Here is a 26298-nt window from a genome sequence, read left to right as displayed (position 1 = left end):
AATTCTGAGTTGGTGTAACTTGTATTCTCGTTAGCATAGGCAACAAACACATGATAAATGAAATTGTTGGTAAAAAATAAATAAATAAAAATACAAATACTAAATCTGAAACGTGATAGAGATTTATATATCCTAAACTAGGCAAAGGAAACTATTTATCTTTAATAACAAACCCCTGTCCTTTATACTGTAGATTTATAAAATATGTTAAATATTTTGAACGTAGTTCAGAAACTGAAGCGTTGTTTAATGACTTCAGAACAAATATATTCAGTTTTCCGTTCAGATTTCCTTAGATAGTCATCATGCATCAGGGTTTATTTCATTTGTACCTTCTGTCCATTAGTCTGTGCTTAGAACATTCTCTTCCCACAGTCTTTGCAGCACTGAGTGCTGATGGAATTTGAAGTATTTCAGAGTAACCTTCACTTGGTGAGCTATTGGGAGTAAGCAGCCCTTTTATCAAGTGCCTCTAACATTCTTTGGATGGGGGAGGGGCGGTAAAAAACCCAGTTTGCCTGTTTTCACTCCAGTGCATGATTTGACTATAATGTTTGTAATTTGCATCATATGTACCTTTTCTGCTTTTTCCAGTTAAGGAGATTAAAAGTTTTACAACACTTAGGAGCACCATTCCTACTGAGGCAGTCATTTAGCTCCTTTTGATTATATTTAGTAGTAATGGGTTCAAGTTGTAGAAAGTGCGTATGTGCCTAAGTCCTTTTTCTCCACAGTTCTGAAGAATTGCATTTGTTTATATCTAATTTTATTTACTATTAAAAAATATTTTCAAATATTTTTATATGACGAAAATAAAATGTAAAAATCTCCCTTTCAGTCAGTTAAGATGTTTGCTTAATTGTAATCATGTATTCGGTCAGTAGTTGCTGACTATATATTGGGCACTAGGCATATGTCTCGGATTTAAGCAGTGAAAACTATACACGACACTGCCCTCATGGGACGTGCAGTCTAGTAATGGAAGTACAGCCTAGTTTAAGAAGTATAACCCCGCTTGAGAAGCGTTACAGCAATGAGAGGAAAGGTGAGTGTGGAGGAATACCTGCTCTGGACTTGGTAAGGTCTAACTTTCCTGGGCACATGATGTCTAAGTTGGGATCTGAAGAGTCAAGGAGAAAGTGATGTCTAAGCCAGGGGGAAGGGCAGAGAAAAGGGTTCTAGACAGTAGTATATGTTCTAAGGCTTGAAGAAAACTACAAGTTAAGTATGACTGGAGTAGAAAGAACTAAGATGGTAATTGAAGGGCTGCAAAGGTAGGCAAGGTTCAGTTCTGTGGAAGAGTTGGGGATGTCACTGAAGGATTTTCAGACAAGTTAGGAAACAGTTGCTGTAGCCTAGGTGAGAGATGGTGGCTTGGATTAGGTTATGGAGATAAAGAAAAGTGAATGAAATCTAAAGAGAATGCAAAGGATTGGTGATTAAATGGCTGTAGGCTTCATAGAAAGAAAGGAGTCACGGATTCTAACTTGACATTCTATTTTCTAATTTTCAGTATGGGAATATATGTTTGAGTACCTCATAGAGAAGAGGTCCACAAGTCTCATTTTCTAATCTCACCCCAAAATGTAGAGTACCAGCAGTTAGTTTCCTTTCAGGTGAATTGGGAAAGTACTAATATTTGAGTGTCACTTTTGGGCCCTACATTGTGACAGCAGCTTTGCGAGGTATGTGATGATGTCTTACTGAGGTCCAGAGAAATTGTGACTTTCCCAGTTTTCTCAGCTCCTGTGTAGTGGAATTGCAGGCGCCCCAAAGCTTTTGTTTTCTTGCATGCCATGGTGCTGTTCTTTCTTTCTTTTTTTTTTTAAAGATTTTTATTGGGGAATTGGGGGATGGGAACAGCGCTGGGGAATTGGGGGAAGGGGAACAGACAAGTTGCTGTCTTTTTGTTCTTATTCTTCAGTCTAGTTGTGGAGGACGTTGCTTCACTGGCCCAAGTTGGCACCATCATTGTGCTCTTCCCGGGCGAGGCAGATCAGTTGCCGGCTTCTGGATGGCCGCTCACTGTGGCTGCTGGCCGCTCACGCTGGCTGCTGGCTGCATACGGTAGCCCATGGCAACCCACTGCCGCAGGGGCTGCAGCCTACCCCATCGCCGGCAACTCACGGCAGCCCAGCTCCAGGTTGAGCTGTTGTTCAGCATCTTAGCTGTGGAGGGCAGTGTCACTGGCCCTCATATGTGGGATCCGAACCGGGGCCCTCTGGTGTCCTAAGCCAGTTCTTAACCAACGCGCCACTCGACCGGCCCGGTGCCGTTCTTTCTTTATCCCCTTCTGTTTGTTTGTTCCAAAGCGAAGAGGAGAATTACTTCCCAAGGACCTGTAGTTCAGTATGTTGCTGACAGAGGCATTGTGGTAATTAATGTGCTGCGTCGTGGGACCCCACTCTGGTGTGGGTTAAAGCATCGTCTGGTGCTTTGGTAGGACAAGCTTCTCCCATGCTCACAAGTGTGTGTTTACTTCAAGTTAAGTTCTGTTGGCACTACCAGCACTAGGATTGAATCTCCCTTAACTAGAAGTTAGAAGTGTAGATTAGCTGCATCCGTACAGGGTCACTAACATTATGTGAAAGTTCTCTTCCTTTCCCCAGGGGAGGGACTTGGAAACTCCCTTTTTTGCATGAGGAATTCAGTATCTCTTTGATGCAATCAACTTGTATTACAAATTGTTTAAAAATTTTTATGGTTACTGTGGCCAGTACTGTTCAATTAAGTGATTTGTTGGTATCCTTGTGTTGGAATCACCTGAACTGGAAGAAATCGAGAATGCAGCATGGATTCCAGCCTTCCTGTGTTTCTACTTCCCTTTTTACAATTGAGATATAATTCGTATACCATAAATGCACTCTTTCCAAGTGTACAATTCAATGGTTTGTAGTATATTCACAAAGTTATATAACCATCACCACTATCTAAAACCAAAACATTTTTATTACCCAAAAAGAAACCCCATACGCATTAGCAGCCACTCCGCATTCCTCCCTGCCCCAGTCCCTGGCAACCATTAATCTACTTTCTATCTCTAGGGATCTGTCCATTCTGAACCTTTCTTATTAATGGAATCATACAATGTGGCATTTTGTGTTTGCTTGCTTTTACTTAGCGTGTTGTAGCATGTATCAGTATTTCATTCCTTTTTATTGCCAAATAATATTCCATTGTATGGAAATATCACATTTTGCTTATCCATTCATCAGTCGATGGAGGTTTGGGTTGTTTCCACTCTTTGGCTGTTGTGAATAATATTGCTGTGGATACTATGAGCATTCCTATACATGTCTGTGTGAACATGTTTTCAGTTCTGTTGGGTGTATACCTTGGAGTGGATTGCTGGGTTGGTTATATGGTGACTCTGTTTAATATTTTGAGAAACTGCCAGACCGTTTTCAAAAGCGGCTGCATCATTTTACCTTCCCGCCAGCAGTGTATAAAGCCTGCCCCCTTTCTGCTTGTGCTCGCCGCAGGCTCTGTGTTGGCTCTGGTCTGAGCCGGAAGCAACCTTAGGTCCTCGGAGTTCCATGGGCCTTTGTCTTTTTTCCCCCCTTTGTCTTGATACACAGGAAAATGTTCATTTTTCTCTGTTCATCCAGGTTCATTCTATTGTACAAGGGTATGTGTACCAGGCCTTCTATCAGGTGTTAGTAATAGGAAGCCAAGTAAGGCTTCTAGTCCTTTCCTCTCAAGGACTTCATAATCCGGTAGCTGGAACTTCTTACTAGGAAATGAGAGGAGAGGGGAAAGCCAGCGATGAAAGTAACTGCTTAGAAACTTGTGAAATTCAGAAAACAGAGTGGACCCTAACTTGAGAATTCAGACAAAGGTTGACTGACTTGGTTTTCACAGCTTCTGGGGTTTTTTTTTTCTCTGCCCATCTTTTTTTTCTTTTCTGTTTTTTAAAAGATTTTATTGGGGAATCAGGGAAGGGGAACAGACAAGTTGCTGTCCTTTTGTGTTTCAGTCTAGTTGTGGAGGACGTCGCTTCACTGGCCCATGTTGGTATTATCATTGCGCTCTTCCCAGGTGAGGCAGATTGCTCGCCGGTCATTGGACGGCCAGTCACACACGGTAGCTTATGGCAGCCCATTGCAGCCCCACTGTAGCCTACGCCGTTGCCAGCGACTCACTGCAGCCCAGCTCCAGGTCGAGCTGTTGTTCACCATCTTAGCTGTAGAGGGCACAGCGTCACTGGCCCTCATGTAGAATCCGAACCGGGGCCGTGCTGCTCAGAGTCCCAAGCCAACTCCTAACCAACGCGTTACTCAGCCGGCCCCTCTCTTCCCACCCTTTAACTATTGCTGTTTCTTGGGTTCCCCAGATTCCTGTTCTTCTTTCTTACATTTTCTCCCTGGGTAAGCTCATTCACATCCACGGCTTCACCTGTCATTAATATGTTGATGTGTTCCAAATTTGTTGAGATCTTTCCCAAGGCTTCAGGTTTGGGTACCATTTCATGTGTCACTTGTGTGTTTTTGTCTCCCACGTTTGCTTAGACCTTTTTCCTGGGCTATCATGACAGTTTGCATCATGACGGATCTCTGGGTAATCCGTAGACATCTCAAGCTCACTGTGTCTGAAACATAATTCCTCATTTCCCCTCTCCCTGTTAAGTTGTTCCTACTTTTGAGTTCATAGTTTCATTTGTTGGTGCTGTCATGCAAGCCATCAACTTTCCCCTTCTCCTTAACCCTTCACACCCACTCGGTCACCAGTTTCTATCAGTTTTATCTCCTAAATATTTCTTAACTATTTTCTAAAATTCATACTTGTAGACCTATCTTTCACTGCCTTCAGATTTCATTATCTCTTCCCTGAGTTGTAGTCATAGCTTCATAACTAATCTTGTCTCGTGTCCATCAGATTAATCTTCTCTGCAGCTGCCAGAGCACTCTCTGAAATGCTAATCTAATCACCAACTTTGAACTCCATGTAGTTTTAGTTACTAAATACATGTTCTGCTGTTTCTTGTTTTAGCACCTTGTCTCATGCTGTCTCTTCTACTTGGGAGAGATAAGTTTGTCTCTTGACCCTTCTTCCAACTATGCAACCAACTTCTCATCTTTGAAGATTCATCAGTAACAAAAGTATAAACATTTCTGTAGTGCTAACCATGGGCCAGATGCTGTTATACACACTTAAAGTACATCAACCCATTCAATCCTCATAACAGTCCTGTGAGGTAGGCACCAAATTTATTTCTACAAATGAGGACACGGAAGCACAGAAATGGCTCCTTTCCCCAGACCCCACAGTGAATTAGTGGCGGAGTTCAGATTTGAACCCGGGCAGTCGGATGCTCAATTGCTTGCTCTTAGCCTCTCCTACCTACCCTTTCCCAGCCTCCTCGACTGCCTCCACCTCCCCTCTCCAAAGGATAGTTATCCTCTCCCTGCTTCTGTAGTAACTTATGCGTGGCCTGAGGTTAATCCGCAGTCCATAGAACAGATCTGGGACAAATTTTATTTTAAACATTTTTCATCAAGGAGCCAGCATTATAGATGATTTAATTGCCAGCCCTTATTTTCCACTCTTCTTTTTTTTTTTTTTTAAAGATTTGATTGGGGAATTGGGGAAGGGGAACATTGTGTTTTTCCAGGACCCATCAGCTCTAAGTCAAGTCGTTGTCCTTCAATCTTAGTTGTGAAGGGCGCAGCTCAGCTCCAAGTCCAGTCGCTGCTTTCAATCTTAGCTGTGGAGGAGGTGGAGGGGCAACCCACCATCCCATGCAGGAGTCGGACCAGAAACCTTGTTGTTAGGAGTACATGCTCTCACTAGCTGAGCCATCCTGCCACCTTTTGGCAGGTCAGCTCAGCTCAGGTGCAGCTCACTGGCCCATGTGGGAATTGAGCCGGTGACCCTGTTGTTCAGAGGTCACGCTCTTAACCAACTGAGCCACTCAGCCTGCCCTCCACTATTTTTAAGGTGACTAAGTTGGAAGTGATCACTTCCATTATTTTGATCTTAGTCATGTCTGTTAAGCCTTGTTTGAGTATCCAGATTTATTTTTTCTTTTGTGTGTCCATACATAATACAGTAAAACCTTGGATTGCGAGTAACTTGGTTTGCAAGTGTTGCGCAAGATGAGCAAACATTTCTAATACATTTTAAAGTGGCAAACGAGTGATGTCTTGCAATATGAGTAGTTTGTTTCCAGAACGAATGATGCTCGCAAACCAAGGCATTACCATAATTTGTTATAGAATCCTCTAGCATTGTTCTCGTTCTTTATTGTGACCATTTGTGTGCTTGTCTTTTCCCTCTTGATTGATTGTAAGCCTCTTGAGGATAGGGACTGTGATTTACTACTTTATACTCCTGGCTTCCAGTATGCTTGTTGAATGAATAGGTAAGTGTGTTTATACCCGTATCTAGACGAGTGAGAGAAGGGGATTAAGAAGAGTGTGATGCAGTAGACAGACCGGAAATCTGAAGCAGGAGATTGTAATCGATAGGAGCCAGGCTGCCTAGGCTTCAGCCGGCCCCACCTCTTGCTGGTTAGATGGACTCGGGTCTCAGCTGACTCATGTGTAAAACATGAATAATAGTAGAATCTACCTCATAGTTTTGTGAGTGACATAAGTGCTTACTAAATAAATAAGTAACCTTCTGGAATCCAGATAACTGATTATTCTACTTAAATTGTGTTTTGTGAAACATTTCCACTCTAACTTTAGAACACCATAGGCAGAATGAAACCAGTTTTGCTGTCCTGTCCTAAAGTTTGATCACTGTGGTGATGGTTTAAAAAAAAAAAAAAGAAAGAAAAACATAGTCTACAAGGTTATAAAAAAAATAACCTGGCAAAGTTAGTGCAGTTTTGATAATAACAAGAGTAGCACTTACCATTTGTCAAGGTTATGAAAGCTCCATTCAAATGAAACTACAAAGCACCTTTCAAAGTCACATAAAAATAGTTTTATGTGCTATAGGATTATCTGCTACTTGAGATTTTCTCATTGCTGTCCTCCACTCATTAGGAGTTAAATGAATGAGTTTCATAGTTGACATTTATTTTCCTTCCGAAAAGATGTAGTTAGAACAAGAAAAGCCAATAATATCGCATCTTGGGTTCATGTTGTGCTGTTTTACTTTTTGTAAGTATCCCCATGAAGTGGCTACGTAGGACTCTAGGTTATGGATATTTTACTGCTGAGGGAACAGAGAGGGACCTGACTCGCTCAAAGTCATCCCATAGCTAGTTCCTAGGCAGGCTAGAGACAATAACCTGAAATTCCAGATGTGTTTACTAACTTCGACTCTGGTAGTTTTAGGAGCCAGTTTCTATACATAATAGCATAAAAAATATTGGTGGCGATAATGCCCATTCAAATCAGTGAGCATGATTTACCTTTGTAGAAGGTTTACTGCCAAAATCTTGATACTATTAACATCTTTGTCAAAAAAGGATTTCCTTGAACCTCTATCCTTGGTGTCTAAACCATGGTGGAGTAATAAAAGTAAAACATGCAGTGGAATTCTTTTGACCTTTGAGGGAAAACAGTATGAATCAAAAACGCACAAAACTTCTTATTTGGACTTCAAGGTAAACTCCCAGTCACATCCTCCTCCTCCTCACGTGTGATTGGAATAGAATTTGAGAGCTGAAAATGCCCCTCTTACAGTTCAACTTCCTCATGAAACATGCAGAAATGGATTGATGTGTAAAACAGACTTAAAGAAGTGACTTGGCCAAGACTGTGTAATTAGGTCCCTAATAATTAGGGAATTGGAATTCAGGTTTCCTGAGTGGTGGTTGCAATAAACTGTGTTGCTTCCCTTAACTGATGATGTGGTTAACCTGAGAGCAGGTAAATGGAAACATAACTCTATTGAATTCTTCTTCTTGTTTAAGCAAACTTCAGATACCGAGGAAACAGTAAAAGGAAAATAAATCTTAGACTGTAGCGGGAGACCTATCTACTGAACCAGCACCATGGATAAAGGGCCTTTTTTTGGAAAGTCATGGCGCAACCCTTTGGGAACAAGAAAGATTCATTTGTTTATCTGTTCATTCCACACTGAGCTCTCACTGGATGCCAGCCACATTCTGCTAGAAACTGGCAGCACAGTGATGAATAAGACAGTGTCCTTAAGGAGCTTACACTTTAGAAGAGAAAACCAACATATAAACAGATTATTATTTAAAAAAACATTGTGATTAGTTTGTTCATTTATTTATTCAATCTTTAACATAGCCAGAGAGATCCTTTTAAGATGTTAGATCGTATCACTGCTCTACCCACAATCCTCCCGTGATTCTCCATTTTCCTTGGAGTAAAAGCCGAGTCCTTAGAATGGCCAGTAGTAGACTTGCCCACTCTTCCAGACGTCAGCCTCAGTTACTTGCTGGACTCCTTGCTTCTTCCTGAACAGTGCCAGCCATGCTCCCTCCGCTTGCACTTCCCTCAGAAGCTCACCTGGCTTGTTTTCTCACCTCCTTTTAAACATTAACTCAATGTCACTTGGCCACTTGACTTTGTTTACAATTGCAACCCTGGCTCCACCCACCTAGCATGCCATGCTGGCTATCTTTCCTGCATTATTTCCCCCCATGGCACTTCTAACTTAGTGTATCATTTACTTCTCTATTTTGTTTGTCTCCCCCATTGGAACGTGAACCCCTTGAGGGCCAGACTTTGTTTTCTGCTCTGCTCTCTGCATCTAGAACCATGTTTGGCACATTGTAGGCATTCAATGAACCCAGGCTGAATGAATACATTCAGCAAGCACATAGCACACCTACTACTCACAGGCCATGTGCTAGATTGATTACTTGGTAGAAGTGGTGACAAAGTGCAGTTGCATCCAGACCACAAAGAAGGGAGCAGCTAACCTGGTCTCTGGGTTTCATTAGGGAGGTTTTCTGGGATAATTGACCGTTGAGATGGATTTTAAAGAATGAGTAGGTAGTAGTCAGGTGAAGAAGGGTGAACAGGCTTCCCATCAAAAGGGGTGTTTGTCTGAAGGAATACAACTTGTCTTTATTGTAATTTGAGCTTTGGTCTCCTTACGGTAGGTTAAAATTTCAGTAAACAGATACTAGGAACTGAACTTTGATTCATGCTTTAGAAGATTTACCCATAGATTTTATTAGTAGCAAAGCTGTATAGTTTAGTCTCAGTGTAAGCGACACTCAGGATCAGGGGTGGATATTACCACAAATTTACTGGCTTCACACAACACATCGTTGCAGGGTTTCTCAATCTCAGCATTGTTGATACTGACATTTGGGGGGTATAATTCTTTATTGTGGGCTCTGTCCTGTGCATTGTAGGATGTTTAGCAGCATTTCTGGCATCTATTGGGTTGTCGGAAAAGACATGACGTATTTTTTCTATGTTTTTTGTTGCAAAAATGCATCATGACTTTTCCGACCAACGCAATACTTTCTAGATCAGGTGTCGACAAACTTTTGAGTCGCAAGAGCCGCCAGGGGTCAGCAAACTGCGGCTCGTGAGCCACAGGCTCTGAAGTAAAATTGAAAATGAAAATAAAACTATCATAGTTCCTTTTATAAAAATTTTAAAGGATATTCACATAATAGTGATTATGTAAAAATGTATTTATGGCTTTCGAATAATTTTTAAATTGTTGTGAGGGACAGGATTGGCTCTTCCAGGAGTTGGCAAACTTTTGAGACGGAACGTACCCAAAGAGCCACATGTGGCTCACGAGCCGCAGTTTGCTGACCCCTGTTCTAGATGCTAATAGCACCCACCCCCGTGTGTCAACTAGAAAAGTGTCCAGACATTGTTAAATGTCCCCTGGAGAGCAAAATTGCCTTCCAGTTGAGAACCCTGCATTATTGTTGGTGGGTCAAGGGATTCCTTTCTTTAGCAACTTTACAAGCGATTGGGGAGAGAGAGATTTATACCTTAATAGAGTAACCACATTTCTGAATCTAGACTTGGATAAAAATTTGAAATTGGCAATTCCTTAAACACGATATTCCTGTTACTAACTGTACTGAAGGTAGAAATAAAGTGCCTTTAAAACAGTTTGGACCCTGGGAGCTGGAGAAGGGTTCGCAGAGGATGAGATATTTGAGTTGGACTTGGAAGAATAAGGTTTATATTGGACGAGAAGGGCGCATCTTAGACAAAGGGAGCATCATTACTTAAGACTGGAGGATGTTCCCAGTACTGCTGGGAGTTGCATGCTGGGGAGAAGGCAGGTGAGTGAAACTGGGTTGTGAAGAGCCTTAAACATTGTGTGTGAAGGTAAAAGAGTTGAGGCTGTTTTCCCGCACTATATATTTTCATTTCTATTGCGTAACAAATCATCACAAACTTGGTGGCTTAAAACAAGACATATGAATTATGCCTCAGTGGGTCAGGAGTCATGGCTTCAGCTGGGTTTTCAGCTGAGGTTCTCAAAGGGATGGAATTAAGGCGTCTGCTGGCTCCATCCTCACCTGGAGGCTGGACTAGGGACAGATCTCTGTCCAGGCTCCCTCAGGTTGTCGGGATGTCCTTGTGGCTGTATGACTGAGGTCCTCATTGTCTTGCTCCTTGTTGGCTGGGACTGCTGTCAGCTCCTAGAGACTGCTCTCAGGCCCTTGCCATGTGTAGTTCCATAACATGGCTGTTTGCTTCCTCAAGGCCAGCAGGAAAATCTCTGGCTTAGAATCTCTCTTCGGTTCCCTGGGATGGAGTGGAGTCTTATATAACAGAAAGTAATAAAGGGAGTGACTCTTCTATCACTTCTGCTGGCTAGAAGCAAGTCAGGTTCCACCCACACTCAAGGGAAGGACAAAACACAAAGGTGTGGCTACCAAGAGCCAAGAGTTTCTGGAGCCATCCTTGGATTCTCACCGCCATATGCACTTCACCTCCATGAAGGCAGTGTCCAGTCTTTCCATGCTTTGCTTAGCATTGTATCTCCCATGCCTGGTACATATTAAGTGCTTTATAGATATTTGTCAAATGAATGAAATCAATGAACGAGTATTTGATAGACAGTTGAGTGCTATTTATGGTTTTAGCTCCTTTCACGTTGAGAAGCAGTCAAGTTTCTTTGGCGTTATTAATTTCTTCACTCTAGATAAACCATAAACATTTTCACTTGAAATCTTAAAAGTAAAACCTAACATTATTTGTTTATTATCACAAGTGTCAATCAAATCTATTATGTCTGAGAGACAACACCCATTAGAAAAATAATTTAGGGCTACATTGCACCAAACTAGCAGATTTTTTGTAACAGCCAGAAATGTTGGCAGCTTTGGAGTTTTGGGGGTGGTGGGTGGTTAGGTTGTCTGAAGTTTATTGCTAGCTAATAAACATTATTTCAAAACACTTTGAAAATACTGATTGTTTTATAAGAGTGGCACAATAATAGAGATTTTAGTCTGACTTGCGTTTACAACTTTATATATACTTTGGTGTTACTAATAATTACAGTTCGTCATACTTGTCATAGAAGACACCTATTAAGCATAAATTAGGTCTTGAGTTGTCCATTGATAAAGTGCCATTTTATCTTCACAAAAATCAGATATTTTTGAGACCAAACTCTGTTTTTCTACCTTGCTGTTCAGTCTGAGGTTATGAGAAAACCAGTATGTGCCATGGCGCACTAGAAGCTGCAAAGTAAGCATGGCACATCTTCCTGGAGTGTCGATTTTAGTGATACATTCGAAAGTAAAACATTTTTTTTTCCTATTAAAACAGATATAGGTGCAGTATAATACAGGATAGCATGCAGACTGTGAATGAATTCCAACAGTTTCTTAGAGCATGTTGCTCTAGGTGGCTCCCCGAGATTCTGTCATGCTGTGATTTACAGTCACTCTCGTCTGCCTTCCAGGCGTGACCATGGACAAGTTTGAGAGGCCCTGTACTGTACCGGCTCCCCGTACCAGATCTTGACAGACGTTTCAGGTGGAGGTTAGTGGTACAAGGAAAGAAAAATCAAGAGTCAAGGTCTCTTTGTCCAAAGGAGACATTTGTTAGAACAGAAGGCTTGGTCTGGTAGGCTGGTGGCAGTCTGGCTGGTCCCAGTTGCCCTTGGTCACCCATCAGAGGCCTCAGCAGAAGAGCTGGAATGACACCTGAGCCTCTCCATGTAGCCTTTTATCCCAACCTTCTTCCCATGGTTCAGGTGTGTTCCAAAGAAGGCGGCAGCAGAAGCTGCAAGATCTCGAAACTGAGGTTCAGAAGTCCCCCAATATTATTTCCACTACATTCTGTTACTCAAAGCAAATCAGGCTGAGCCCCGACTCAAGGGGTGGGGAAATAGACTCCACCTCTTGATGGAAGGAGCTGCAAAGACTCGCCTTTTAAAAATCCACCATATGACCTTGAGCAAGTTGCTTAACTCCTGTAAGCCTTAATTTTTTAAATCTATAAAATGGGGATAATATTAATACTTAACCTCCTGGGCTGGTTGTAAGGATGATGAAATATGTTGTGACATGAAAAGTACAGCTGATAGTAAAAGCTCAGTAAACGTCATCTATGACTGTTCTCCTTGTGTTTCTGCCTGATGAAAGCTTAGCCATCCTTAAATGCGACCTTTCCTGAAGCCGTCTGTAATTTTCTTGCCTCTTGGAAAACATATTGTCTTAGCACCTCATTTGGTGGTTAGTATGTATTGCCTTATGTTAGTGTGATATCTATACAGGACATAGCTCATCTGCTCAGGCTTGTAAGCCTCTGGAGGGTGCAGCCCAGTGTTCATGTAATTTTTTGTAGGATTCCCAGTGCCTGGCTCTGAGTGATGTTTAGTGTATAAATCCCATATTATTCAAAACATACAAGCATTTCTTTTCTGTTGTTTTAATTAAGACTGGGAAGTACTTTCAGTCAAAATACAGAATGAAAATGTGAAAGGAAAAATTAAACTCCAGATATAGGGTCTCACTATTTACTACTGTTCAATGAAATTAGGCATATTCACATAGAAGATTTTAATTCCCCGGGGGGGGGGGAACCTTACTTTTTGCTGGTTTGAAAAATAAATGAAGATTTAATTTAGAGTTAAATTGGAGAGAGCTAGAAAAAGAGATTTGAAAGCAATAAAGTGCATTTTATTTTAATGGTCATTTCAATTATTTTCAAATTACAGGAGGTGTGAATTCTGAACTTCAGATCAAGGAATGTTGAAATCTTAGTGAAAAACAGGCCCTGTTGGTTTTTATAAATGGGAGACTTTGCATATAACAAAAAGGCTTTTGTTTTTCTAACTTGTGATCATTCCCTGTTGTGCAAAATAAATGTGGGTGCTTCTGTAACACTCTTAGGGAATCCTGTATAGGAACCAGGTTTAACTTGCCTAATGCTAATAGCATGAAGTGGGGGTACAGTGTGGAAAGGTAAAAAAAAAAAAAAAAAATCGGGCATCTGCTGTTACATGTTGTTAACTCCCTCAGCAGACGTTAAATCATTTCAAGTACAATAATAGTGTGGGAGGTAAATTAACTAACCATTAACAATCTTATAAATACACAATTAACATGCCAACATTTATATGACACATTGATGGGGCAGCAGTAATTTTTGATTGGGAGTTTGCAGACCTTTGAGAAGCCTCGGGCTGTTGCTCATTCAGACAAGTTTTCACAGACTGCAGGTGAGGAGACTTGGATTCGCTGTCTGGCAGAGAAGTGAGTTGTAGCCAGTGTTTTCAAAGTCCAGGAAGGGGAATTTCCTTTTAACCATTGGCTGAACTTGAGCATTTTGAGTCATGTTGCTATCTATCTCAGGTAGCTTAGGGAGTGAAGAAGTATAGGGAGACCCCATTTGTTTATGATGGGGTTATTTAAAGAAACACAGACTGTTGCAGGTATGGACTTGGTGGCTGAAGTTGCATGAATCTCCAGGGATTTTCAAAAAGATACTTAAACCTAACTGGGAATTTAAAGTATACCCTTCCTCTGTGGTTTCAGGTCAACACTAGATGATCTCTCAAGTTCCCTTTCATGTGTAAAATGTTGTGACTTTTACATTTGAACAACCATCACGTGCACCCCTTATTTTTTGCTATTGTACAAATCACTGTTGCATTAGTGGAGGGAGGCTAGGATCTAGTCTGCTTTGTTAACACAGTTACTGCCTTGCATCTTTCAAAAGGAAGAAATTTCTCTTCCAGAGCCCAAAAAGCTCAACAATAGGATTTTAAAACTCATGTTTATTATGACTGTTATAATTCTTTGTTCCTCTTTGTTTAGAGAGGGTGTGTCGTGGTTAAGATCCCAAGCGCTTGCATTTGATTCTTGGTTCTATTACTTGTTAGCCATCTGGCTTTGGGCTTTGGGCTTTTCTTTTCTGTACCTCAGTTTTTTTTGTATGTAAAATGGGGATAAAAATAGTATCTTACAGGGTTATTTTGAGAATTATATGAATTAATCCATGTAAGAAGGAAAGAACAAGTCTAAGCTTTTGTAATAAGGTTAGCTATTAGAATTGCGTTTTGCTTCTGGGATTCTGCAGTCTGCCTGGAGCAGATGTGTAAGAGCTTATGCATGCACTGGCTAATGGATTCACCCTGAGTTACTTGCCCTTTGCCACTTTTTTCATCTACTTTTTTTACTATGTCGTACCTTATGTTTTTTTATGTTTTTTTTTTTAGCTGAGCCATCCTGCTACTTGTTGGCAGCTCAGCAGCTGCTCAGCTCGGGCTGGACTCGAACCGCTGTTGCTCAGAGCTCAAACTCTTGAGCGAGCTCTTAACCAACTGAGCCACTCGGCCGGCCCCTCTGTACCTTATGTTTTTATGTAAGCCATTGCAAATAAAGTTTGGAGGGTGTACGTGTATAAAGTTACTAAAAATATACGTGTATTAAGACTTAATACCCATTAAACCTATAAAATTTACTCCCCTGTTTGGGGCATGTGGCAGGTTACCATAGCAGGTTGCATGATTGTTAGTGAACACAAATGGTTATGTGAAGTGGTAATAGCATCCAAATTGCATCTGGAACCACACTTAGCACATAGTAGGAACTTATAAATATTTGTTGAATGAAATATAAAAGGAGACTCACCCAGTACATTAAAAATGGCCATGTCATTTTGGGACATCTCTTACTATCCTCCTACTCTGTGTGATGTCCCATTGCTTCCATTTTTAGTAAAACAAATCTTGATGCTTTGAGGAACCTGGAGTTAAAAGTGGGAGAAGCTGTGAAAAGTAGGACATTTTACGGGAACAGATCACCTGGAGCCTGAAATTATTGTTTATCTAATAGCCTAAGGTATATAAAAAGGAGTAACGTATCCCAAAGAGTCAAGAATTGGTGACATCCAGGGGAGCTCATTCAAGGCTCAAAGAACCAGCATTTGTAAAAGTGTAGGGAAGCATTTCTAAACCATGTTCTGTTATACATTGATATATTTTAGTGTTTCTAGAGGGGAAAAAATGTTTAGGAATCAAATAAGTTTGGGATTTGGGATATACGAGATTTCCCACTCTTGAAGATTCACAATATACATTAGTTTAAAGCTTTGAGATGTGCTATAATTAAACAGCAAGAAGAAAACCTGTTTAATTTTGTTTAATCTGCCATTTCCTAGACATTTAAAAAAATTTTAATCTGAAATTTAAAAAATTGTGATAAAGTATTGGGTTGTCGGAAAAGTCATGATGCATTTTTGCAACGAAAAACATAGAAAAAATGTCATGACTTTTCCGACAACCCAATATATATAACATAAACTTCATCATTTTTATTATTTTTAAGGGTACAGTTCAGTGGCATTAAATACAGTCATATTGTTGTACAGCCATCTCTAGAACGTTGTGATCTTCCTCAACTGAAACATATCCATTAAACACCTACTCCCCATTCCCCACTTCCTCCCCTGGCAACTGCCATTTTACTTTCTCTGTCTATGAATTTGACCACTCTATGTACTTTATATAAAGTGGAATCATATAGTATTTGACCTTTTATGATGAGCTTATTTCATTTAGTATAATGTCCTCAGGGTTCATCCATGTTGTAATGTGTCAGAATTTCCTTTTTAAGGCTGAATAACATTCCGTTGTATGTATGAGATGTGATCAGAAACTATGGTGAATTTTTAAATAAAATTTATTACACTAAAAGACACATTGCCATTAATACCCCTCAAAATACTCCTCCTTGCTTCAGACATACTTATTCCATCGTCCTTGCCACTTTCTGAAGCAGTTCTGGAAGTCCTCTTTCATGAGTGTCCTTATTTGCACTGTCGTGGCTACCTCAAGGTCCTGAATCATTTTGACTTTGGGAAAGAGCCAAAAGTTGTATGGTGCCAGATCCGGTGAATAAGGTGGATGAGGACACACTGTAATGTTTTTATTTGACAGAAATTGCCATCTACCAGAAGTGATGGGTGACTCGGAACATTGTCATGATGGAGGATGATTTATGGCACACTTTAAAACACACCTTCTCTCAACCGTACCTTACACCCAACTGACTACATTGAACAAGTTGAGACTTGTTACACACTGTTACTAAGGTTCGATGTTATACACTGTTACTAAGGTTCCACGTTACACACTGTTACTAAGGTTCGACATGCCGCTTCTCATATTGAAGATCCCTGCCTTCCTGCTGGATGGCACTCGGCAGCAGCATTCACTGTATTTTTTATTTTTTTATTTTTTAGCATATTTTGTGATCACACCTCGCATGTACCACATTTTATTTATCCATTCTCTACAATGTATTTGTAATGACTGTGTAATATTCCATTGTATGTCTGTGTCATGGTATTTGCACTGTTGATGTTTAGGTTGTTTCAGATTTTCAGTATTACAAACAACCCTGAGATAAGTATTTTTGCACAGTTATCTCCTAAGAGCAAATCCTAGAAGTGGGATGTGCCCAGAGGGTACTCATATTTTATATTTGGATAGATATTACCAAATTGCCCTCTAAAAAGTCCCATTTCTCTGAACCCCTGCCAACATTGTATCTTAAAAATCTTTGATCTTTGCACAACTGATCAGAGAAAAAAACATGTTTTCATATCTTTGCCTTAGAAATCAAGTCTACCTTCAAATGATAATCTGCTGCTCTTAAAGTGATTTAAAACATAGCCTTTGGTTTTGAAATGTAGTGTTGGGTAATGTTCCAAGGTGACAGTTTTGAAGGGCACACTGAAGAGAGGCTCTTGTATCTGTATCGAGGGAGAAAAGGCAAACCTTTCCTTATAATCACTCTTACACATGACCTGCTCATATACCCAGCTAATCTGTACGACAGAACTAATTGTGTGGTCCTTGGAAGTCAGATGGCAGCGTTTATTGAACTCCTGCCATGTGTAAGATCGTTTGTTGCCAGAAGGGGTGTGGGTGTTTTACCCCTGTCCTTGTGGAACTTGCAGTCTGAATCCTCCAGTACTTGGCACAAGAGGTGGAAAGCAGTCCTGTGGGAGTTCCCTGTGAGAACCCGTACTGAATACGTATTTGTTGAGTGAATCCTACAGAGTCCTCATTGCATGACGTCACTGTGTACTAATAGAGACAATATCCGCTCACGTTGGGGTGTTTGAGCGTTCTGTTCTGTAAGGGTAAACTTAGGGAGCTGATGTGTGCCTTCAGAAGTGTTTGCCCAGAACTCTTTTCTTCATAAGAAGTGATGGAGCAGAGCCATTTTCCTTGAAAAGACTCTATTGAGGGTACTCCAGTATACTTCTGTTGCTTTGCCCTTTGACTTTTCGGTGCCAGAACACCCATTAAATGTGTGGCGTCTTACGGAACCCCTCGTTTCTGCAGTGGGGAACTATTCAGTACGAAGTTGGAGGCACCTGCGCTGCTTCTGTGGGCAGCTAGTTGCCTTACTGTCCTGGGGGACAGGCTGACTGTGACTGCTACAGGGGCGTTTGCAGCTCTGGTGGCCTGTGAGCCTGTGATTCTATTACAAAATGAAAACTATCAGTTATAAGTATTTCAATGGTTGTAAGCATCTCTGTGGGTCTGTAAGCTCTTATTTTTACAAGTGAAATGTAAATGTTCCCCTTTAACTCTGTAATTCTTTTTTTTTTTTTAGCTGAGCCATCCTGCTACCTATTGGCAGCTTAGCGGCTGCTCAGCTCGGGCTGGCCTCGAACCGCTGTTGCTCAGAGCTCAAACTCTTGAGCGAGCTCTTAACCAACTGAGCCACTCGGCCGGNGGCTGCTCAGCTCGGGCTGGCCTCGAACCGCTGTTGCTCAGAGCTCAAACTCTTGAGCGAGCTCTTAACCAACTGAGCCACTCGGCCGGCCCCTGTAATTCTTTTCTGATGAATACACTTAAAAGGGTGGGCTGACATTAACATTTCTGAGACTGAATGTCTCAAATTTGACACTTAGAAGAATTCCACTGTATTCAGAGATATACGAGTTCTGTATTAGGGTATAAACGTCTTTTTTTGTGTGTTTTTTAAAGATTTTATTGGGGAATTCGGGGAGGGGAACAGTGTTGAGGAATTGGGGAAGGGGACCAGCCAAGTTGTTGTTCTTCAGTCTTGGTTGTGGAGGGCGCCAGTTGCTATCTGGCTTCCTGTCGGCGGCTCGTGGCCTCTAAGCTCAAGGTGCTGTGTTCAGTCTTAGTTGCGGGTGGGCATAGCCCACCATCAAACAGGCAATCTTGTTGTTACACCAGCTGAGCCATCCTGCCACCTGTTGGCAGCTCAGTGACAGCTCAGCTGGGGTGCCGCGTCACTGGCCCATGCGGGAATCGAACCGGCGGCCCTGTTGCTCGGAGCTCGCACTCTTAAACCAACTCTTAACCAACCGAGCCCCTCGGCCGGCTCGAGGGATATAAAGTTCTTGATTCAGGGGTGCCTTACTCACCTTGGCATTTCCCATTAGCCTCAGTGTAAAATAAGGACTCAGTGGATATATTTAAAGGGAAAAATAAAAACTAATGTAACTCATTTGATTAGAGATGCTCCTCAGTTAAGCCTCCTGTTAATCTCAGCATCTTTATCTTAAGACCCACCAATAGACTATGTTACCAGACAAAAAAATTTCAAAACCTCAGTTAGCTATAACAATTTATTAGCTAGATTTCCCCCAGGTTCCATTTCTAGAAGAAACAAATGACAAGAAAGTAGACCGATGTTATAGGCCTTTCTAAAAATAAATTCTAGGACTGTTTGTGGGACCATATTCAACCCAGCTTTCACATTCCTGGCCCTCCATAATGGTTTTAGAGGAGCAGAGAAGTGATCCAGATGACCTGCAGAGTCCTCTGTCACAAAGGAAGCACACTCTTATTTTACCTGCTGTGAACTTACTAAAGAAGGGTGAATTGTCGATGTATTTTAGGATTACTTTAAACAAGAGCTGGAAGCTGAAATTGGTGCTGATATCATTGTCATCATTATTATTATTAATAGCAGCTAATATTTAATTCTGTGCCGGGTACTCTTTTGAGCACTTTACCTGCATTGTCTCCTTTATATACTCTCATCCCTGGAACCCCCGTTTTATAAATGAAGAAAGAAAACAGGCTCAAAGCGGTTAACGTTATTTTGACCAAGATCACAGAGCTACCAAGTGATAGGGTCAGGATTTGAACCCCGTTTTGCCTGTAAGGCCTGAGCTTCTTAACTACTGTTCTGTAATATTTCCTTCGTTGAAGAGCCCCATTTAACTGAGGAGGTACCATCTCACTCCCAGAGCAAACATCATTACAGTTTTAACAGGATTCAGGAAGCAGTCCTTATAATTAAGTTTCTAAAATAAGAAATTAATCTGGTAACAGACAAGTTTGATTAATAAGTTTTATTTTAAAAGCACAGTTCTATCTTAAGTCAGAAGAAAGGAAAATATACTTATTGAACAAAACTACTTCAGTGGAACATTTCTGTAGAATTCCCAGTAACCCAGAAAGCATTGTCTGTGCCCTTTTAGATACTTTACAGCCGTATGACAGGAGGCGGAAATGTAACCTGAAGAAATACAGTTTCATACTTTAGCACATCATTTGGGGAAAATACAACTTGTTCCTCCATCACCTTATAAAGTAATGAGAAGACTGCATGGAATAAAGGGAGAAAGAAAGGAAAATTTATTGTTTTAACAGTACTTATGTGCTTTGAGTGGCCTAAGGAGTTACTGTTATTTGTTTTGCAAGGGAGGAAGCCATCCTCTCTGATACCATGGAGATCTCATTGACGAGAGCCTTAGCCCCTAGTGTTTATAAGGATTTCCTTTCAGCTTAGACCTAATCCTTTTAAGCTGCAGGTACAGGGATAAATGTTGATTTTCAAGGTAGCGTTTTTCACATTGAATTTGTTTGAAAAATGATTCAGTCATTTTTTTGCCTTATTCTTAAATATTGCTGTGTACATCATGTTTCTAGGTAGGTGAGCCCGTGAAACAATATGAAGAGGAGAAAATAGCCTTTTAAGGAAATTGGCCCACAGAAAGGATGGCCTTCTTGGACAATCCAACTATCATTCTAGCTCATATTCGACAGTCCCATGTGACCAGTGATGACACAGGAATGTGTGAGATGGTTCTCATTGATCATGATGTTGACCTAGAGAAGATGCATCCTCCTTCAATGCCTGGAGACAGTGGGTCAGACATTCAGGGAAGCAATGGTGAGACTCAGGGCTATGTGTATGCCCAGTCAGTCGATATTACCTCAAGTTGGGACTTTGGTATTAGAAGACGCTCAAATACAGGTAAACATTGCCTTTTAGTCATGTCTTCTGAGCTTTAAATCAGTAAACAATCTTATAGAGTAATGTATAATGTTGGACTAGGTTGAATGGGGTAAGTTTCTTTGCAGGAATGTGCATGTATTAACACCAAGAGTGAGTCTAAGCAACATATCCATGTCCTCAACTGAATGGAGCGAGCCTCTGGAGTGATGCTATCAGAAAGAAGTAGACACAAGAGGAGTAAGTGAAAAAGTTGGCAGTGAGAGGCATGGTGGATGTTCTGTTTCTAAAAAGTCATCATGTAGAGAGGGAAGTGGACTTGTTTGGAGCATCTTCACAGTGCAGCGTTCGTTAGTCCCTGGAGGCAGATTTCAGGTTGACATAATCAAGAACCTTTTTATACAGGGAGCTGACCAGCCAGGGAATGCTGCTGCCTAGGACAGTCCTTGTCCCTGGAGGAATTGTGGGGGGTTGGGAGACTGAAGGGAGACAGCTGAATATTTATTAGGCCTGCTTTTAATAGGAATTGCTACATTGGGTATGAGATTAGAAGAGGTACTTCTGTTTTCTATACATTACTTTTATTTTCTTAAATTGATCTCTACCCTTTGATCTCTGTGGCTTGAAAATGCTCAACTTTGGTGTATATATATATTTTTTTTTTAATTTTTTTTTTTTAGTTATTAGCTTTTAAAAGCTTATCTTTGCCCATTTTCCAGCTTCTATTTTTTTGGAAGCCTTGCAGAGGACATGTGATGAACCAAGGCCTTTACTTAGATAAATTATTTAGAATATATAATGTAGTAGTTCTAATAGGACAGTGTATTCTAAGAGATCTTTTTTTTTTTGTAATCAGAAAATACAATCTTTTAATCAGTAGCAGTAATCTGCTAATGCCCAGGAAGAGTAATGGCAGGAGATGTAGTAGAATATTGAAAATATTTCCATGTTTATTTCCATGTTCCAAATGTAAAGTACACGTGAAGGAGAACTTGCAGGTGGAGCAGGGTACGATTTCCAGAGAAAGGCGTATTGAGGGTGTGGTTCAGGATTCAGCATTCTGTGACATCTACAAAGAATAATTTGTTCTCATGATGAAAATAATTAATAGCATTTCCTGGTATCAAGAGGAACTTTTATCAAAATAGGATTTGAGTGAAGGTTTGAATATAATATAGAACCATTGATTCTCAGTTCTCTAGTTGAAACTGACTTCCTTGCAGTTTATTGAGATGATATCTTATATGACAGGTTGAATGGATTTCAGTAGGAAAATGCTGCTCAATTGAGAGCTTTATGATTATATTACTTAGGCTGTACCCTTCACATTTATTAATTGCAATTGAATGGAGTGGAATTTGGTGAGATATAGTGACATTGTCAGAATGCTTTTGCCGACATAGTTGAAATTTCTGGCAAAAATAGTTTGTGTTTCCCCACCACATGCTAAGTCAGGAGTGTATGATTTCCTACTTTGAAAGTGGCTGAAAGAGAAATTTCTTTATTTTCTTTATTTTATTTATTTTTTGTGTGCATTGTGCCAGGATAGGAAGTGCAAGACGCAGCTAATTTTGAAAGATGGCCTTAATTGTGACTTTTTTTTTCCATTGTGGTCTCAGTGTGCAGCAGTTGTTAATGTGTGCTGGTCAGTGTTTCTTTAAAAGACAGGTTCACTGATTTCTGAAGGTTGATCAGCCAGTGGTAATATAATCACAGATGCATAATTTTAGGTGATACTTTTGTTATTGTTGTTGGAATTTCTTAAGATACTTAGGTGCTAATAATTAGTTAAGATTGTGGGGTGTTCTAGTGACCAAGGAATTTACTTTTTTTAAGCCTTTCAGCATATCTTAAAATTTTGTATAAGAAAAATTGTTCTTTTTAAGATTTGACTAATGTTACAAAGATACAAATCATTTATTTTACTACCTATAAACTGTTTCAGCCCACTGAAGAAAAGCTATGCTAATTTATATAGCTTTGACATTTTATAATTTTCATGATTTTTAGATAAAGGATTTTATATTTAAAACTTTAATAGTCTAGTCTGAGTTCATTTATCTTTAATTTTTGAAACGGGTAGAGTAATTCATAACAGTAATTTTATTCCTGTAATGTAATATTCACTTCAGTTCATTTGTGCATTAAAATTCCTTTAAGACCGTTATTAATGATTTATATAATGAAATGTCATATTAATCACAGAAGTTTTCACATTTTATTATTCTCTTCCATGTTAATACTATCTTTATGATCTCTATTAATGTTTTATATCCTCTAATTTCAATTATAAATCAAGAATATTTTCATGTTTTTGTTGGTATTTGCTTTTCAGGGGTGCCACCTTTAAAATTTTATGACTTTTTCCCTTCATATGCAATATAAAACATCTTTATTCATATAAAGGTAGTTAATTATGTCTTTGTTTATAGTAAACTTTCATTGACAAACTTATAGTTATAATATTTCTTTTCAAGCTCAAAGATTAGAACGACTCCGAAAAGAGAGACAAAACCAGATCAAATGCAAAAATATTCAGTGGAAAGAAAGAAATTCTAAACAATCAGGTAAATGGAAATAATTTTAATTGTTAATTTGAGATTTATATATTTAGCTTATATTATTATATAAGAGCTTTTATTTTTAATTCATCCTTTTAAATCCTCTGGGCCGATACCTCCTGTGTTTTGAGTTTTAAACTCTCACTTGGGTACCTTGGTATTCTGAAGCTGGGTGTTCTTTAGGCCTTGTCTTCTTGGCCACTTTTCGTTCTGGGTACCAGGAATTGATGTGTACAAGGCACATTTTTTACAAACTGCCGTGGCAGTACCTTGTTCTTAGAGCCAAGGAGCTCTAAGAACCTGTGATTTGGATGGACCTCTGGGCACTAGATTGCTCCTGGCAGTTGAAAACTAGACTTGCCCTTGTTTCATTAGTGGCCTCACTAACAACCTTTTTTGCAAATATGCTAATTCTTTTCCTTTAGTTTAAAAATCATTATGTTGCTGGTATTATGAGCATTTGCAATATATGTTCATATGATATGTGTATTAAATAGCTGTCCGTATTATATATTTTCAATCTCAGCAAGAAGAGTTTTTAAAAATTCAAAGTAAAATGCTATTAAAATATTTTCTAATGTTTATATCATATTTCCTAGACTTTCTCTTTTTTTTCTCCTTTCAAAGAAATCTCTGCAGTCCGTCTTCTATATCTTTTCAGCACCTTTCGGTACCACCCTGGCATGTAATATCCAATGAATATTTGTTGACTGACTCCATTGCTACATAATATTTATAAAACTCACAATATTAATGATTACTGTATTAATATCAGCACCTATCTAGTGCTGTTCTAAGCATTTTATATGCATTACCTCCAATGCACCAATCTTATAAGGTGTAGGTATCATTGATTAGATGAGACAGGCTCAGAGAGATTTAACTTGCTAAACTTACATGGCTGGGAAGTGGCAGGTAGTTCAGAAGAGCCATGTTTTGTATTGAGCACTGTGCATGTCTCTCTCTGCTAAACCACACTATCTATTGCTTTCTCTTGCTATGATGGTAAACCTGAGTGAGCTCAATGGGTCTGATTTTCTTAATGATTGTTTCTAAATGATGACTGCATAGAACCGGAAATCCCATTCACATATTTCTTTCTCTCATGTCTCCCTTCTTTGACTTCCTGTAGAGTTTTTTTTTAATGTCTTTAGTTTTGCTCTTGATACCTCACAAACTCTCTGTAGGCTGTCCATTTCTGTTGACCCAGTTAATACTTCTCTCTCATATATCATTTATAGGGTTCATTTTCTTCAAACTTTTATATATTTTAATGCTTTTTCTATTAATCTCTTAATGACTACAGAGCCAGTTTACCTAAGCCCATCTCTCCAGCTGCCCTTTGTTTCACCTTCTTTATCTCCTTATCTTAAAAAATATTATAAGGTGAATAGAGCACCTCAAATTTAACTGTGTTAATCCCTTTTACAATGAGAGGAATAAATTCTTCAACTCAAATTTTGATACATCTATTAATTTAATAATTAGATCTATCTAATAAATTTTGTTGTATCTTTCACTCCTTAAAGCCTAGTCCACTTGAACTTCTGTTCAGTATTTCACAGAATGTACTGGAGAAATAATCTTGGTTTTGCTTTCATTTGTACCTATGCCATCCATTCTGTATGTAAACTTCTCTCTTCCTCAGTTTCCTCTTATTTTTGTCTCTCACAGGTTTCAATAATTGGCCCCATGATCTTATTTCCGAAAAAGCTCCTTAATATGCCTGTCCATGCTTTGAAATGTGGACCTTGATTCTGACCAGGCGAGTTGCCTGGTTACTTCTGATGGTTAGAGTGAACCTCATCAATGCACAAGGGAATGTGTGAATTCTCTGTTAAGCTGGGTCCCATCATCACTACAACTTGGCACTCTGGGTATCCTGAAGTGTGTTAGAAAACAGAAGTGAGCAGTCCACTACCCATCCCCCTGGCAAACTCAGCAGCTATTCTGTGCTCATACAGCTCTCAGACACATACTCTCTTTTGGAAAGAAATGTCATGGCCAAATCTCTTTGATCTTACTTGGGAGATTTGGTTAGGTAATCATTTACTCACTCCCTCATTCTCTTTCTGCCATTTATGTTTTGTTGAAACCCTTTCATCTGTTTTTCTTATCTTTGTTTTATTCCCCACTAGAAGAATCCTTGTCACGAATATGATGACCTCCACTGGAATGTTCTTCTTCCACAATTATTCTGTCTAAATCCAGTCCATCCTTTAAGACACAGCATAAACACAGCCTTTTCATAGAGGAGTCGAAAAGGATCTTAGACACCATCTGGTCCACACCCCAAAGTTCTTTATGAACTTTCTGATCCATATGCTGTGAGACCACATGATAAATGAAATACCTTAGACTAAGATCCTTTCAGTATTTCTGTAACCAAAACTGCATGGATAAATGTGGATGGAGATGGTCATCGGAAGACAAGTCTGTCGGGAGTAGGGTCAAATCAAGGTCCCAGCATTTTTAGTGTTGTTGTTTTAAAGTGGCGTTGGTATATTCTTTACAAAATTAGCTATTACTCTTACTCGTTGAGCCATTTAGCAAGTATTTCTTCCATAATGTCTGTGTATGTAGTAATTCTGTGCCAGGTGCTTGGGGGAAGTACACGATTCCAGTCCTCCAGAAGTTTGAAGTCTAATCGGAAGACAAGGCTATTTACACATGAAGTTCAATAATAACTCAAAACAATAATGTAGTTTTTACCAATTATTTATGAATATTCCTGAAGTTTTCTTTATGTAACTTCTGTTAGTGGTTCTTAAAACAACAGTTTCAAGATATAGTGGCTGTATAAAAATCAGAAATGCATCCAAAAATGCATGTTATAATGACATTCCATGTAAATGTCTAGGCCCTCCCTATGGAATCCCTGATTCAGTAGATAGAAGTTGGAATTCATAAATCTACATTTTTCAGAAGCTCCCTGGGTAATTCTGATGAGTAACTGGCTCTGAGGACCACTGATATATAACATGCCAGCCACCAAGTTTGCTTCATCTTCATGCAAGTCCAACAATTAGCTGTTAATATTTCTCTATTATAGGTGAGAAGACTGGAGCCCAGAGGCTAAGTAACTTTTCTAAATCACTTACTCACAAGTAGTAAATGGCAGAGCCAGAATTC

At 39.7% G+C, this 26298-nt stretch overlaps 1 protein-coding gene across 6 annotated transcripts in view; it reads left to right on the top strand.

The window, feature by feature from the left end:
- The window catches only part of MAPKAP1 (MAPK associated protein 1), a 233048-nt gene that overhangs the window by 9559 nt on the left and 197191 nt on the right, over nt 1–26298 (top strand). For all 6 annotated transcript variants that reach the window (XM_019636231.1, XM_019636254.1, XM_019636263.1 and 3 more), the window contains 2 exons: nt 20299–20626; nt 23083–23172. In XM_019636231.1, the coding sequence (XP_019491776.1) occupies nt 20368–20626; nt 23083–23172 (349 nt within the window). In that variant the 5' untranslated portion in view covers nt 20299–20367. The remainder of the gene's footprint in view (nt 1–20298; nt 20627–23082; nt 23173–26298) is intronic.

The sequence above is a fragment of the Hipposideros armiger genome, unplaced genomic scaffold (genome assembly GCF_001890085.2).
Source record: "Hipposideros armiger isolate ML-2016 unplaced genomic scaffold, ASM189008v1 scaffold_3, whole genome shotgun sequence".
Taxonomy (NCBI): domain Eukaryota; kingdom Metazoa; phylum Chordata; class Mammalia; order Chiroptera; family Hipposideridae; genus Hipposideros; species Hipposideros armiger.
The sequence above is the reverse complement of the archived record's forward strand: the minus strand, read 5'-3'. Positions and strand labels throughout refer to the sequence as shown.